This window comes from Mustela lutreola, chromosome X (assembly GCF_030435805.1).
Source record: "Mustela lutreola isolate mMusLut2 chromosome X, mMusLut2.pri, whole genome shotgun sequence".
In the NCBI taxonomy this organism is placed as follows: domain Eukaryota; kingdom Metazoa; phylum Chordata; class Mammalia; order Carnivora; family Mustelidae; genus Mustela; species Mustela lutreola.
In genome coordinates, this window is record NC_081308.1 from 62,148,124 (window position 1) to 62,165,307 (window position 17,184).

General features: G+C 52.2%; 1 protein-coding gene across 1 annotated transcript in view; it reads left to right on the plus strand.

The window, feature by feature from the left end:
• The first annotated feature begins 4,124 nt into the window (after positions 1-4,124).
• Positions 4,125-17,184, plus strand: part of NALF2 (NALCN channel auxiliary factor 2) — a 29,525-nt gene continuing 16,465 nt past the window's right edge. The window contains exon 1 of the mRNA XM_059157784.1: positions 4,125-5,939. Within this exon, the coding sequence (XP_059013767.1) occupies positions 5,076-5,939 (864 nt within the window). The 5' untranslated portion in view covers positions 4,125-5,075. The remainder of the gene's footprint in view (positions 5,940-17,184) is intronic.

The following is a 17,184-nucleotide window of genomic DNA, read 5'->3' on the forward strand; positions in this document are numbered from 1 at the left end:
ATAAACATTTATCTTAGATAGCCATTATTGTAGAGCTGTCTATTATTTAAAACCAAAAGCATACCTAACTGACATAGGGTTACCATATAGGAAAACTGGGCATCCAAATGGAGGGCTAACATAAGATAGGAATTTAGACACTTAGAAATACAAGTGGGCAGTTGGGGTCAGAGGAGTCCACCAGTAGGCCATCAGGCCTCCGCCACTTAGTGGGGACTTGGGGTCAGGAATTTCTCCCTATATGGTGGACTGAAAGAGCATACTGGAACTAGGACTTGATAGGATACTGGTGGTCAGGTAGGGTCATTGAATGGGGGACTAAGCCACAGGACAAGGAGAGAAGAGGCCAGGGATTAAACTGAGCAATGAGATAGAGGCTCAGTGGAAACTGAGGGGTTACTTGATGCTGAGTTCCAGTATACAGGATGAGGTTACTTCCATCCTTCCTCTCTTAGGACAGATGTAGCCTGCAAGTCGGAGGTAAAGTATTCCAACTATATGAAGGGAGGAGTGAAGACAGAAGGTGGGATCTAGGCAAAGCCTGACAAGCTATAGTTCAAGCTGTGCTTTAGCCATCCCTACACTCTTCTTACAGGTTCTTAGATTCAGCCTTAATTGCAAGTTCTTGTTTCCATCCTTTTCCTATGAACTTTTAAGATCTGAGCTTAACAGAAAGTTCCGTGTAACCATTTGGTCTCTTTAAATGGCTCCCACTTTTTCTTCTCCCTAATTTGTCGGAATTTCACAGTGGAAAACCTTCCCTTCCTCTTCTACTCCAAGTTGTCTCCCCCCTACCAGGTTTAGGGGCACTCTATCACTCTTGCTGGGCAGTGTGGGTCCCATCAGAAGTGACCCATCCTTAGCCTCCAGCTTTAGCCTCTGCTCACCTGGAGCAGGTAGAGAAAAAGGGCTGGGAAGAAGACTGGCCAGGGCCCACCAGTTCTAGGGAGCAACAGACCCCCTCCCCACTGGGTATTCTGCTGCAGGGGCCTGATTAGAGGCCAGTGCCTTCCCTTCCCCCAATCCCAACTTCTTGTATAATCTAGAGTGAGGGAATGAGAGCCTCCTCTGACCTCTGGTATGCTACCACTTCTCCTTTGTGTGCAGCAGGTACCGTGTAGGTAAGTTATTGTGATATTGTGCTCCTGTGATAAATGGACCTTTGTGAGACACTTTTCACCCTGTGTGTGCTGGGGGAGGGAGGGAGTCTTGCCTGAGTGACTTCTCACAGAAAGCTCCAGAGGTGCTCAGAGCTGATAGTCTAGGCCTGGCAGGCTGCTCTTTCATTGGCTTTCAAGGGTGTCAATCACAGTGGCCCTGCCAATCAGCTCCCAACCAGGTATCTGTAAGAGATTAGCCTTCTTTGTTTAACAGAACACTGAACCCTCCAAGGACTAAACAAAGAATGGCTCTGGAGAGACAGTTCCTAGGGATGCAGGGGCAGTCCTGCCAGTGTCACTAACTGGAACCCTTTGGTTTCATCTTCCTTCAAGCCCTACTTTATTCCTTGCATCTAGGCCAGTCCTAGGACCTTTTAGTTTTCTGTCATTTCCCTCCCATGTGGATTTATTCTCTTTACCTACTCCTGCTTTGCTTAGCCCTTAACACCTCTCATCTGAACTACTAACCAGTCTCCTAACCAGTTTCCCTGCCTCAAGTCTCCCCCTGCCCCTCCCCAAGCTCCATCCTGCAGCCAAATGAATCTTCTAAAAATACAAATCTGATTGTGTCACCTCCTGCTGAAAACCTTTCAGCCTCTTCTGTGGCTCTTAGTATCCCTGGCATAAAGTCCAAACTACTTAGCACAGCACCCAGGGCCCTTCATGATTTGACTCCTGCCAAATCTTCAGCCTCATTTTTGGCAGTGCTCACATTTTACACCTATTCACAATGAACTACTTTGCAGGTTTCTGAACATGCCATTCTTGGCTTTGCTCCTGGGCTTTTACACACCACATTCCCTCTGCCTGGGACATCCTTCACACACCACCTTTTCTCCTGTCTAGCCAATTCTTTCTCATCCCTAAGGCTTCAACTGAACTCCTTCAGCCTAAGACACATATTTTACTCATTCCCATATCTCTGATGCCTAGTACAGCATCTGGAACATAACAAATCCTCAAAAGATGTTTGCCAAATGAATGAATGAATGCTCCCAACTCATGTGGCTGTGTGCAAAGTTGTCTTTGAGGGAAGCTGGCAGAGCTGATCTGTCCTTTCCTTTATGGGAGGAAAACCTCCCCTTCTTCCCATTCATAAATATCCTCATTGCACTGGGTTGCAACTTCTTTAAAATATCTACATCCCTAATTCAACTATGAGCATTTCAAGGGTGGGGTCATGCCTACCTAGTCCCCTTCAGTCTCCCACCTAGTCCCCAGAATAGTATTTGGAACATAATGAATGAATAGGCCTCTCAAATGCCTGACAGATTTTTTCCTTGTCTCATAATCCTCTACTCCCTTCCCCCACAAGCTCTCACCACCAATACATCCAAACTGTACACTTGTGGCCTCAGAACTATACAGGGCTCCTCCTTGTCCCTGAAATATTCACCTGCATTCTTCCTAAGTGGAACGCCCTTCCCATCCCCCACCCAAATCCTGATATTTCTTTAAGAACCAGCTCAAATTTTCACTCTTCCAGAAACCATTCATTCACCCACCTCAGCCCACCCTGAGTAGTGCTAATGATTCCCACCCATCTCATTTAGCCCTTGGCATACCCTCGTGTTACTCAGGGGAAAACCAAGACTCAGAGAAAGAAGGGACTCTCAAGGACACATGCTATGCTCAGTAGTAGAACTATTGCTTGAACCCAAGTCTCCAGCCCATGAATCCTCCCACTAGCCAACTTTCATGCTTTTCCTCCTATAGACTACAATTTCCTTTTAAGGCAGGACTGTGTCTTCCACCCCTTCATTTTTCTGGGGCTTTCCTGGAGTGTTAAGAGAGCTCTAGAGCCAGACTGCCTGGGTTTCTGCCGTGGCTTCATCAGTTACCAGCTCTGGGGCCTTAGGCAACTTAACCACTCTAAACCTCAGCTTCCTCATACATAAATGAAGATAACACTAGTGCCTATCTCATAAGATTGTTGTGAAGATTAAATGAAATAATGCTTGTAAGGTACCTAGAGCAGTAACCTAGTACCTAGTATATGCTCAATAAAGGCAATTTTCTTTATTGCTGTTAGTCTTAATATTAACACATTTTTACTGGTAATGGTTGATTTAAAATTTGAATGGAAGAGTTACCGGGAGTGGGAGGGAGTGAGGAACGGAAGTAGACAACAGGACCAGTCCGAGATTTGGTGGAATCCAAACAAGGTTAGTGGCGTGGCAGGACATTTGTATGTCTGAGTTCCTAGTGCCATGTGACTCTGTAAGGGCCCAAGCACATGGTTCCATCCGGGCGGCGCAGCTTCCCTAACTCTCTCTCAGCTATTCTCAGCAGCCTGTAGGGGGAGCCAGGAAGCTAGGAAGGGGGAGAGGCTGCTGTAAATCTTACTAAGGGCAGAAACGACACCCTAATCTCTACTACCCATCCTTAGCCCACCGTCTTGCCCCCTCCAGGGAGCTCTCTGAGCCCGGTCCTCTGCGGTAGCCGAGCTGGGAGCTGTCCTTCAGCACCAGGGGCCGCCTTGGCCTCGGACAGGGCAGTGAGGGCGACTGCTGAGTTAGGGACACGGGACTGGTCCGATCCGCAGCCGGCTCCAGCATCGCCTAGTCACGGGGACGGAGGAGGCGACCCAGGGAGGCAGCGAGACGCTAAGGAGAAGCCTCCTGCCTCCTGCCACCAAGAATCACCCTCAGAAGTCCCCTAGCCCTCAAGGGGGAGCGAGAGGCCGCCCTGGGGAGGGAGGCGGGCGCCCAGGTGGGCGGGGGAGGGAGAGCTCCGGGGCCTGGGACTCAGCGTGTGGCGTGTGCACGCGGGGAGCGGGCGGATGAACGGAGGCGCTGAAGTGAATGGAGTTGGGGGTGGACTGGAAACATCCCCAAACAGCACAGGCTGCGGCCGGCGGGGGCTGGTGGCGGGGGGGGGGGGGGAGTGGGGGGGCAGCGAGTCCTGAGGCGCAGGCGCAGTCGGGGCCCCAGTCCCGCTCCCTCCTCCTCTCAGTGCCTCTTTCTCCGCCCCGCTCCCCCCCAAACACACTCGCACACGGGCTCTCAAGGTGTTCTCCGCACAGCGGAAGATGGCGACAGACTGAGGGGGCATGGCCAGCGGGAGCCACGGGGCCGTGCGGCTCGGCGGCCGCCACAGCGGTGCTAACGGGAGACGGAAGCGAGAGGCGCACTAAGTGAAGCCCCGTGTCGCCGTCCGGCGCCTGTGGCGCTGCCGGGAGCCAGGTGGCCCGCCCGAGCCGGAACTCCGGGAGCAGCAGGCTCGGAGCCGGAGCGGAGCCGGCCCGGGACCGGCCCGGGCGAAAGGCCAGAGCACGAGCGAAGCCCGAAGGGCCGGGCAGTGGGCCGGCCGGCGGGCCTAGGAGGGCGCGAGCGAAGCAGGGAGCGGCGCGGAGCAGGCAGCAGGCGGGCGGGCTGACTGGCGGGCGGGAGCGGCGCGGCGCGGTGCGAGCGAGCGGAGCGCGGTGGCCGGGCCCGCACGGCGGCGCTGAGGGGCGCAGAGCTGCGCCGAGCCGAGACGGCCAGAACAGAGTGCGAGCCGGGCGGCCACCGGCGCGGAGTGGAGTGGCGCGGAGCGGAGGGCAGCTGAGGGGCCCGACACTATGAGGAGTGCGGCGCTGCCGCCGCAGCCGCCACCGCCCCAGTGCCCCGCACCGCCCCCCGCCGGGACGCCGGGCAGTGCCTAGCGGGCCGGGCGGCGGCGCCCTGGCTGCGAGAGAGGGAGCGCGGGAGGAGCGCGGGAGGAGCGCGGGGACGGCAGGAGAGCACCCCGCGACTCTGGCCTGAGCGGTGCCCCGGGGCCGGCCGGCCGGCCTGCCTCACCATGCAGCCACCGAGGTAGAGCCTGGACGGCGCTGAGGAGCGCGGAGCGGCGCGCAGCCCGCTCGCCCGCTGGTGACGGCCGTCCGGCCTCGCGCCTGCCTGACCTCTCCAGCCCGGACACCCCCCCCGAAATATGTTCAGGGGCGCTTGGATGTGGCCCGGGAAAGACGCCGCCGCGCTGACTATCTGCTGCTGCTGCTGCTGCTGGGCTCCCAGGCCGAGCGACAAACCTTGCGCTGACTCTGAGCGGGCGCAGCGATGGCGACTGTCCCTGGCGTCCCTGCTCTTCTTCACCGTGCTGCTCGCTGACCATCTGTGGCTGTGCGCGGGGGCCCGGCCCCGGGCCAGGGAGCTGAGCAGCGCCATGCGGCCGCCCTGGGGGACCGGCCGGGAGCGGCAGCCGATGCCTCCTCGCGCGGTGCTGCCCCTTCCGCCGCCACCGCCGCCCGGCGAGCCCAGCGCGTCCCCGGGCACCTGCGGCCCCCAATACAGCAACCTGACCAAAGCCACCCCCGCTGCCGGTCCCAGGCCGGACTGCGGTGGCGTCCCAGAGCCCACAGGGCTGGACGCAGCTTGCACCAAATTGCAATCTTTGCAGAGACTTTTTGAACCGACTACCCCGGCCCCCCCACTGCGGCCCCCTGACTCCCCTTCCCGTTCCCCGGCCGAGTTCCCCTCCGCCAAAAAAAACTTGCTCAAAGGCCACTTTAGGAACTTCACTCTCTCCTTTTGCGACACCTACACGGTCTGGGACTTGCTGCTGGGCATGGACCGCCCCGACAGCCTGGACTGCAGCCTGGACACCTTGCTGGGGGACCTGCTGGCCGTGGTGGCCAGCCCGGGCTCCGGGGCCTGGGAGGTGTGTAACAACTGTATCGAGGCGTACCAGCGGCTCGACCGACATGCTCAGGAAAAATATGACGAGTTCGACCTCGTGCTGCATAAATACTTACAGGCAGAAGAGTACTCAATCCGGTCCTGCACGAAAGGCTGTAAGGTAGGGACTGGCGTCCGCGGGCAAAGCACCTCCCTCGGCGGTGGGAGCGGTGGCGGTGGGAGCGGTGGCAGTGGGATCCAGAGACAAAAGGAGGTTTCCCCCCACCCTCTATACACCTCACCTCCTCCCATCACCCCCACCGTTCACAGTAGGGCAGAGTGCTACCTTGGGACCCTTCCCAGAGAGGGGTGCCTCAGAGATTCAGGTCAAACCACCTGGCCAACTTCTATCAACCCCAGGTTTTGGGCCCCTTTGGACTGGGGCTTCCTGGTGCCCCGCCCCTGCACTAGGAGGGAGGGGTCACGGACAAAGGGGTGGAAAGAGGGATCTGGCAACCCCCAGCTTCCCTCCGCAGCCAGCTGGGCCCCTTCCTTTCCGAGGAGCCAGCATTGAATGTCCTGGGTCTAGTGACTGGTGCAGGGGGAAGGCCGAAGTGGGGAAGGAAAAATATTTGGCAGACTAACCCTCACCTTCATCACTGGCCCCTGCCAGTGGGTGAGAGGAGAGGCATTCCTGTTGGTGGGGCACTTGGCTCTGTTGACCTTATATGACCTGAGGTGGAGACCAGGGGTGCCTGTCTTCTCCCAAGGAGGGAACCTGCCAGCTCCTCTTCCCCAATAAGAGCTGGGGAACAGGGCGCAGTGGCTCGTGGGAGGGCCACTGGGGGTTGCTGCATTACAAAACTCCCAGTGCCTTCCCAGCACACTGGGGCACCAGTGGAGGGAAAGCTGGCTGTCTGGCTGCTGGGTACAGGCATTCAGAGGAGTGGGGAGGCCACTGCAGGATGGGCCTGCCTAGGGCAGAGCTGGGTATGGAGGAACTTCTTGACCCTCGGCAGGGTCATTCTGAACAATAGGTGCATGGCGACTGTAAACATTTGGGATGTGTTGCTACTGCTCTGCTTGCTCAGCTTGGCCCGGGTGGCCTGCCTTTGGGAGAAAAGAGAAACGCAAGGTCAAAGGGTCAAGTGCTGAGGAGACCAGGTGGGGTGGTAGCTTCACTCATCCTGGAGCTAAGGGCTGAGAGCTGGAGAGGAAGACAATGACTCCTAGCCTAGCTTGTCTCCTTCTGAGGCCTTGGGGAGGGGCAGAAAGTGCCCCTTTCCAACTAATGTGCCCGCTGTGGACTTCTTCAGGGTGCCATGCTCCTGGTGAGCTCCTTAAGGATTTGGGCAGGGGGTTGGGGAGGAAAGGGGTAGCTACTTGCTCCTGACTTCACTTTCTCATTCTCCTTTTTCCTGTTCTCGTAACCTAGCAGTCTCCCTCCCGCCTCCCTCAGCCTCAGCTGACTCACTGCCTCACTCACACTACCAAATGAGATATTCCACTTCTTAAAGGTGTACAGACAGATAGACAAACACACACTGCTATACACCACCACCGCCACCCCAGGCAAAGTCATGTGGGGATAGAGAGAGGTCGTCACACCCACAAACAGTGCCAGAGAGGCAGACACCCTGTCACACACACACATTATCTCTCTCTGATGCCAGAGTCACACAGGCAGGCGAGGCGGAAGAACTGTCACATGAAGAAGGACACATTTTGTCATAGAGACAGACACACACACCCTTGATGTCAGTCACAGATACACACTCAGTGAGAACAGAGGGATGTGGTCCACAGCATATGTATAAAGGATCTCGCTCTCTGTGGCCCTCCCTCCAGTCCCCGGGCCCTGATCATTTTCCTTCCCTTCGGCCACCAGCATGATTGAGAGACCACAAAACTTTCCCATGGGTTCCCCCCACCCCCGTTGTAGTCGGCTGCAGGCTCCGTCTAATACCACACTCAATAATCATCCCCTGTATTAATTATTTTTACCAAGCGCTTTGATGGAGGAGAAAGACAAACTGATGTCTTGGATTCAGGAGGCCTTATCACCTCTACCACTTGTTAGTGGTGTGACCTTGGGCACATCACTTCACTTCCCTAAGCTTCCATTTCCTCATTTGTAACATGGGACCCATGATCCTGGCTCTGCCCACATCCCGAGTCCTTTGTGAGATTTCAGTGGGAAGAGATAGCTGATAGATAGCATTTTGCAGTAATAATATGACACCTGACGTTGACATTATGCTTAGGGTTGTAACCTCTGTCAGAGATCTGACGAGATCACAACTGCCCAGGGAGGGTGGCAATACCAGTGCCATTATCCCCATTTTACAGATGAGGAAACTGAGGTGCAGGGGGATCAAGCAGTTTGCCCTGAGGCCGCTGAGCCAAAGAGCGGGAGTGCCAGGCTTCCAACCAGTGTGTTCTGCAGAGGAGCAGAGGCCTACTTTTGCCATAGCCTCCCATCAAGTTCCCCATGGCTAGGGCCGTCCCTGCTCTGCTTTGTCTCCTTGCCACGGTTGCTGTCACTGTCACTCTTTTGCTCTCCCTCTCAAGTGAACTCTGCCTGCTCTTTTGCTGCCAGCTGTGCTGGGAGAAGGGCAGTGCCTGCTTTCTCCTGGTGTCTCCCAGTCCTCTCTGGCACCCACTCCCTCTGCCGAGGCCTAGACCCACAGGACTCTGGATTCCAGCTGTATTATGGGCACAGAGGGGAAAGGAAGCCCTGCTCTGCTCCTAGCTGCAGCCCTTCTCCCTTCACCCCACCTCTATCCCAGTACTCTTTGCCCATTCCCATACCTGCCCCCAGGCTCCAAGCCCTTTCCTGTTTAGCCTCTACCCTAGAGGGGATCCCTTGGAGATGACACCTCATCCACAAAGCTTCCCCCCACCACCTGGTGGAGAGCCCATAGCCCAGGCCAGGATGAGGAGTCTTCCTCTATTTCTGGAAACCAAGCTTGGAGCCTCTGCTCCAGGCCCAGGTGACCCCCACCTCCAGGCCCAGGTGACCCTCCTAAGTGTCTCAGTCAGATCTTTCCTGGGCAGCTCCAGAAACCCTGTTATCTCCCTCAGCAGCGTCTGTCCCTGTTTCGGCCATGCGGGGCCCCACAAATCATATACCTGTCCTCACTGCTGCCTGTGACACCTCCCAATTTAGTACCAGCTGCAACATTTCCTTAATGTGAGACTTACTTCCTCTCGCACAGCAGGGGATGTTAAGTTAGGCTGGCCAATGCCCATCCCCACCCTGGCCTCCTGCAACCCCAGGCCACCCCCAGCCCTTATCTCCCTGTGCATACAACCCCCAAGCCCTCACCTCCCCCTCCCCTTGGCCCTCCCTTCCAGCCCTGCCGGAGAACCACCTCACCCCCCCACTCCCCACCCCCGCCCACACACACAGCTCTCCATCCTCTCAGCCCTGCTGCACCCCTGCCTGGTTCCCATCCCCTCTTCCCCCACCTCTGCCCCTCTCTGGCTCCAAATTTAGGACAGTGTGACTAGGGGAGTGGTGGAAACGAAAACAAAACACTGCCTTCTCTCATGGTTCTGATCCGAGAAGGGATAAAAGACCAAGAGAAGGATAGTTCGCTCTCTTACCTGCCATCGGGCCACAGAAGTAAAGGTTGATACCGAGAAAGGATGTGATCATTCTACTCTGTTCTAGACAGACCCAAACCCACATGTCCATTTCATTCTGGATCTCATACTGAACAGGTGGGGAGGAGGCTGGAACCCAGGTTCTCCTGGACAGAGTGGAAGGAGCTGTTTCACCAGGAGAAAAGACGACTCAGGAAGGTGTGGTCTCTGACTTCAAACCGCAGGAGAGTTGTCATGGTGCAGAAGAAGCAGGTCCTGCTGAGCCCCATAGGGACTTCGTAGTTCTAAAGTCCTGGGGTCAGACCCAGCTCTTTTATCTGTCCCTTGCCGTGTGACCTTGAGCTAGGTCCTTTGACTCTCTGAGCCTCACTTTGCTCATCTGTAAACTGGAGCTAATTCATCATACGAGCCCTGTGAGGTCATTATTACTGACAAGTCTACACAGGACCTAGGCCTGGCACATCGAAGTGGCTCAGTTAGCAGCTTTTTCTCTTCCAAAGAGGGAACAGACTGCCCGGGGAGGAAGTGAGCACCTGCTCTCCGCAAATGTCTTGGTCTGACTCAGGCAGACCCTTAGAGGAAATGCTGTGGAGACGACTCTCACTCCGGGTTATGGGAGGAGCTGGTCACCTCTGAGGACTGCTTCAGCACAGGGTTTAGGCCCATGAGCAGAGCCTGCTCCCTGAACAGCGGCACTGGATGGGAGGGGGCGGTGAGGGGGCTGACACCTCCACACAGAGGAGGGGGGACTGCCAGCAGAGCCAGTGCCTTGCCTTCTGCCCGTACCCGTTGGGGCCTTGCTCTTCCTCCACTCCGGCTGGCAGCTGTTTCTGCCTCGCTGCCTTCCTTTCTCCTCCCACCTGCCACAGCCTTCCTGCCAAGCAGGACTCCTGGGCTAACACTGATGCTGAGAGCCGGCAGCTCAGGTCACTGGGCAAAGGGCGGATGCTCTAAGTTGGCAGTGATCCCTATTGCCACCCAAGCTCACAGGCCGGGAGTTGAGCCCCACAGTTGGATTCCTGACCCAGGGTTCTCAGGGGCAAAGAGGGTGCCCTGGGCCATGCTGGGGCTGGGGCAGGGGTGGGGGTGGGGAGGAAGTGGGAGGCAGTCAAGACGTGGCCACCTGGGAACCATGGCAAAGCCTCCCCTGGGGAGGAGCCTTTAAATCCACAGAATTTCATTGCCCAGGAATGTGAGCATTGGGCTTCTGGGACGAGACTGGTGCAGAGAAGAGGCAATGTGTGTAGCTCAGCCAAGGACACAGTGGATTAAATGTGGGAGGGGAAAGTGACCTCATGCTGCCCATACGTCTCCAGACCACCTCACCCCCATCCTGACCCACCCCTACCCCCCATAGTCTTGCCAAATTTTAGCCCATGCCCAACACCTCCCATCCACATACCAGTGACCCCACAACATTTCCTATCTCTTCTTAGAAGATCCCCCAGACCCTTCCCAAACCACACCCCACACCTCACTTGCTGATCCTCACCTCTACACTCCTCCAACTCCCACTTCTCCCAACAGTTACCTCCAGCCCCTCGTCCCATCTCCCATCCCACCCCACTGCCCTCATCACCAACCTCTACCACACACCCCTCCCAACCTTCACCCCATGTCTTTCTTCTGGCCTCTCCCCAAGCCCCCCAACCCTGCACTGTTCCTCTCGCCCTTGATAACCTCCATGTCCCCTCACTCTTTGCATCTCTCACAACCCATCCACACTTCACCTCCCTTATCCCCATGCCTTCTCCTGCCTCCCCTTCTGTCTTCTGGTCCCCTCTTCTTTCCCCTCCCTCCCTCCACCCCCTTTTCTGCTTTCTACTGTTTCCCCTCCCTGCTCAGGGTAGACATGTGTATGTGTGCCGGTACACACACTTAGACACAGACACTCACATGGACACACAGTCTTCTTCATGGCTACTTCCCATCCTTTCCACAGGCTGGTGCCTGACTACTATAGTCACCATAGCAACGGGAACCTCCAGGAAGGATACACTGGTATCTCCTGAAGGTGGGGGTGGGGGGAGTTAGGTGGAGGAAGGGAGCCCAGCAGCCTCCCACCTAGTCTCATGGTCTGGCTGGAAGAGTCTGCTAAACACAGTGGAGGCAGTGAAGATGGGGGTGAGGAAAAGGAAGACAGTGGGCGGGGCTTACAATAAAGGAGGGTCAGAGATCTCTGAACACCTCAAGAGCCCAAGAGGGTGCTTCTAAGTCCTATGGGGGCATGTAGTCTCCTCCCTACGCTCTGGTACCTCATGGAAGGGGCACCCCCGCCCTTTCGTGTGTAGGTGGGGATGTATGTAGGAGGACATCTCAGGCTCAAGGGTGGGAGTTTGCCCTAGAAAATCTTCTCCCTCTGGGTGGTTCTTTTGTGTTCCCGCCCTCTGAGGCTGTTTACTTGCTTTGTGGCTGTGCAGACCTGATATCAGACCTGTCCCCCACCCCCACCTTAGCTGGAGTCTCGGCCACATGCGGACTCCAGCTGTAGGTGTTTGTCTGGAAAGCAGAGGGGCATCTGCTGAGGGGTCTAGACTAATTCAGGCTGCCAGAAGCACCATTGTCCAATGCTGACCTGGGAGGTCTCAGGGGAATGGGTATGTTGTGTTCCTGCGGTTACAGACACTTAGACTAGAGTGTATGTGGGTGGCCAGGAATGCCGGATCAGACTTCTCTCCTTAAGCATGGAGGAGGTTCAGAAAAGCTTGAATTTTTGACACCTTGAGCCAGGGAGGTGCTTAGAGGGGAGTGCAAGGGCACAGGCGAGCTGCAGCTGGCCCCAGGGAGGGAAGGAGTTGCTACAGAGTGAAAAGGGCTGCCAGGACCAAAGCTCTTGCTCAAATGGATCCTGGAGAAGGGAACTGGAACTTGGGTCACAGGTCTCTGCACTAGAAGGCTAGGCAGATGGGCGCCAAAGAAGAAAGGGGGGGGAAAGGGAAAGGGGGAAAGAAAACTGCAAGCTTTTGAAGGCCTACAAGATGACAGGGGCTTTCTTTGTGTCCATAGACTCACCTCAATCCAATCATCCCAGCAGGTAGCAACTATCATTATACCCACTTTGCAAAGGAGACGGCTGAGGCTCAGTGAGGGCAAATGACCCACCCATGCCACATAGCCAAAAGGTGGGAGGACTGCAATACAAAATCAGGTCTGTCCTTTCACTGGAGCACACATGTACAAAGAAAATGTTAATGATCTCCTCCAGCTGTCAGAAGCAGTGCCCAGCTGGCTACTGAAAAACTAGACTGCAAGGCCACCCTAACCACAGAGGAGGTCTAACAAGGCCTCCTGGCAGCATGGGCCCCCCTGGAGTGGTTGAGGTGAAAAGTGGGGACCCACCAGCATCCTCTTTGTTCAGCACCTCAGTCTCTTATCCTTGAGACCCAGCGACAGTCACTGGTATCGTCCTGGGAGAGTGACAGAGGATAGGCACCAGGAAGGGAGGTGTTTGGTCCCTCCTCTTTCTGCAGGCTCTACACAAGAGATGGGAGGAGCCAGGCTCCCCCTGCCTGGAGAGAAGGAACTGTACTATTGGAGGCCTCATCTGCTGGAAGGACCAACCAGTACAAGAGGGGAGGAGGTCCTCCTAGGTAGGCCTACTGCAGGCCCGAGCCCCACCCAACACCTGCTGGGAGAACTGGTCATGGAAACAGTGAAACCTTGTCACCCCAGAGCATGCTGACACCTGTCCTGAGCTTTGGACACCCACTGCCCATGCCAGTGTTTCAATGAGCCCTGGCCTGGGATGGCTAGGCTTCTCTTGGGAGTAGAAGGAAGTGCCAGCTCACCAAGTTCTGCCTGCCTGCTTGCCGAGGGACATGGCATGGTGGTGGGCCTTCCCATTATTTCCTAGAAGTTTATTTGGTTATTCAGATAGCCTGGTGACCTAGCAGATCTGTGGAAGACAAATGTGTCTGCTTAGTGTTCGACTCAACTAGAACTTCCAAACGAGTCAGCCCTCCAGAATTGGAGAACACCCTTGTTTTCCAATTACAAAAAAAAAAAAAAAAAAAAAAAAAAAAAAAAGTCGTTGAGAAATTCTGGAAAATAGAAGTATAACAGGGAAAAGGTCCCAGAGACACTCTTAATGTTATAGTGTATTTCCTTCTAATATGTGTTTTTGTGGCATGTGTAGAGACATACATTCTTTTAAAGATTTTATTTATTTCAGAAAGAGAGAAACAGAGAGAGTGAGCATGGGGAAAAGGTAGAAGGAGAGAGAGGGAGAGAGAGAATCCCAAGCAGGCTCCCTGCCGGGCACGGAGCCGGATGTGGGGGCTCCATCCCAGGACCCCGAGACCACAACCTGAGCCAAAATCAAGAGTTAAATGCTAACCAACTGAGCCACCCAGGCATATATATATATATATATATATATATATATATATATATATATATATAACTACAAAGATAGATATATATATATTACTATATTTATATATATTTTACTATAATGAAAAAACTACAAAGATATTTCTTTGTAGTTTTTTCATTATAGTAAAATATACATAATGAAATTTGCCATTTTAATAACTTTTCAGTGTACAGTTCAGGGGCAATGTTGTATGATCACCACCACCGTCCATTTCTAGAATGAATCCATTTCTGTACCCATTAAACAATAACTGCGTTCATTCATCCCTCCCCGAGCCCTGGTAACCTCTATCCTTCCTTCTCTCTCTATGAATTTGACTCATCTAGGAACCTCATCTATGTGGAATCACGCATTATTTGTCCTTTTGTGTCTGGCTTATTTCATTTAACATCACGTTTTCAGGGTTCATCCATGTTGTGACCTGTATCAGCACTTCCTTCCTTTTTAATGGTTGAATAATATTTTATTGTCTGGATTTTGTTTCTTCATTCATCTCTATGGACACCTGGGTGATTTCTGCCTTTGGGCAATTACGAATAAAGCTGCTACGGACATTCATGGATGAGCTTTTGTGTGGACATATGCTTTCCTTTCCTTTTACCCTTCGTCTATCATGAATGATGTTGTTATGGGCTTTGAGATACAAGTGTTGGTTCAGATCCTTGCTTTCAATTGTTTGAGGTACCTACCTAGATGTGGGCTTGCTGGATCACGTGGTAATTCCACATGTAACTTTTGGAGGAAGCACTGAGCTGTTTTCCACAGCGGCTATACCATTCTACTTTCTTATCAGCCACACACAAGTGTTCTTAATTTCTCTGCATCCTTCCCAACACTTACTATTTTACAGGTTTTGACAAGAGTCACCCTAAGAGAGATGACTATCTATTTTTACATAGTTGAAATCATAGTTTTTTTTTTACCCTGCTCTTTTTCAGTTATTGTTAAAGTTATACTGAGCATCTTTCCATGTAATTAAATATTCAAAAACATCAGTCTTGAAGAGTGTACAATATCCTATCACATGAATTCAGTGCAATTCATTTAAGTCGTTCCCTACTGCGAGATATTTACTTCCAACTTCTACCATTAGAATTAATGCTGTGATGAATATCTTTGTTCATACATCTCTATCAGATCTATGATTCCTTTTTTTAATAAATGCTATTTCAATCATATTTTTCTTATTTCTCTACTTCGCTGAGTTTCTCGAATCACAAAATAATGCATGCTCATGGTACCAAATCTAACAATACAGAGGTTTACAAAGAAAACATTAATAATCCTCTCAGTGCCACTGCCCTGAGGTCGCTGATGTTAACAATTTGGTGTGTATCCTTCTGCCCCTCTCTCTGAGCTTACATAAACATTTGAACACACAATGACTTTTTCTTTCCTTTGTTTTGCATACAAATGGGAGCATAAACATTAATTCCGCAGGATGAACATTTGGGACTCCTCTAACAGAATCAAAGAGTATTAACCTTTTCAAGGCTCTTGACATACAAATTTCTTCCTTACAAATTTCTTTCCACAAGGATTATTCTAGTGTATACCTTCACAGAAAGCATGAGGCTAATTTACCACCCTTTTCCACCATCGAGTATCTTATTTTTAAAGCTTTATTAATTTGGGATTGAAAAATGGCATAGCATTTGGCTTTTAATTTGCATTCCTTAGGTCAAAAATTTGTTTTTCTTGTTTATAGGCCATTTGTATTGCCTGTTTTGTGAATTGTCTGTTGGTGTCTTGTGGGTTTTTTTTTTTTTTTTACTGATTTTTATGTACTCTTTTATAGGTATTAATGATTTTATCCTTTTTCTGATGCCATTTGTGGCCGTTATTTTTCTCATTTGTTATTTCAATCTTAGAACTGAAAGGAAGGAATGGGAAAGAAAAGAACTATCCCAGACCCTTAATTCATATGTCTGCCTTGTGAAGTGCAAAAATACATATTCCCATTTTACATAGGAGAAGACAGGTTCAGAGAGGTTAAATAACTAACCCAAGGTCATTCAGCTAGTAAGAGTTGCAGCTGGGATTTGAATCCAGGTCAAATCCAGGGATTTGATTGCCAGAAGGCCGTGGTACTGCCCAGTCTGTGCGAGAGCAATTAAACTATAGGTAAAGCTTTGTGCTGGTTGCTTTACATACGTAATTTATAGAAAGGTAAGGATAGGTGCGTTTATTCTCTTCCATTTTGCAGGTGAGGAAAATGAAGATCAGGGAATTTAAGTCACTTGCTTGAGGCCCCATAACTGGTAAGAGCAGACCTGGGATTCGACCACAAGACGGAGTTTAAAGATGTTTGACCCCATCACATAGGCTGCCTCCCTAGAGACCACCTTCTTGGATCCACACTGAGGCCCAAAGAGGGAGAGTCCTCTGCTCATAAGCCGCTAATACTAGCCACAGTTGCTCATTAGCCGCAATTTAGTGGCTGAGTCCCCCACTCCTTATAGGTGACTTGTCCAAGTTAACAAAGCTAGCTCCAGAATAAGAGCACAGCTTTAGCTGACTCTCCATATGACTCCAGCAAAGGCTTGGCAATACAGACATTTCTGGGGCATGCTGGGTGGGAGCCATTAGGTAGAGTGCCCTGAGGCCTTTCTGAAGAAATGGCCTCTTGCCCTGGAGTCTTCCAGGGCAAGGCATTTCCAGAAGTCCTTAAATGATAGGACCAGGAACAGAAGAGCTGGTGTCCAAAGGAAAGAAAGCCCTTCTATGGGAAGATAGATGCCCTCCCTTCACCAGTTGCCAAAGATTAAAGCAGTAATAGCGAACCTTCAGCTCTGGGTAGGAAGCTGGTGGGTTTGGATGAAGCAAAGCAGTAATTGCCTCTTTTCGACGTCTTCATCTCCCAGGGCGTGTGTTTCTGTGTGTGTGTGTGTGTGTGTGTGTGTGTTTAGAGGTATGTGGGAAGGGATTGCTTTGAATGGAGAGTGGAAATGGTCATGTATAGCCCCTAGAACCCAAATGTTCTTCCCCCCACATCCCCTTAGAATGAAAATCTTACTCATATAAGAAATGGGCTGAATACACTGATGGTAGAAAATCACTCTCCCATCTAGTCCTAGAAATTTCTCCCCAACTTGACCTGCAAGTCCATCAAAAAGATTTGTTTGAGTGACAAGCTAATTCCTTCCATGGTAATAGTGAAATGGAGAGACCGCCAAGGGGCAACAGGGCATGTAAGAGCTTGGGCACTGAAATCCAGGTAAATCTGGCTCTGAAATCTGTCTTCTCCACAAACTAGTTGTTGAGACCTTGAACATGTTCTTTCACTCTTTTGGAACCTCACTTTCTTCACATTCGAAATTAAGAAGTAGGGTCATTTTGATCCTTAAAGGACATACAACATGCTAATCTCTTAAGACTGCAGTACCTGTGGGATGGAAAATGCTCACGAAATGGCAACCACCATTATTGTTACTGGCTGTGT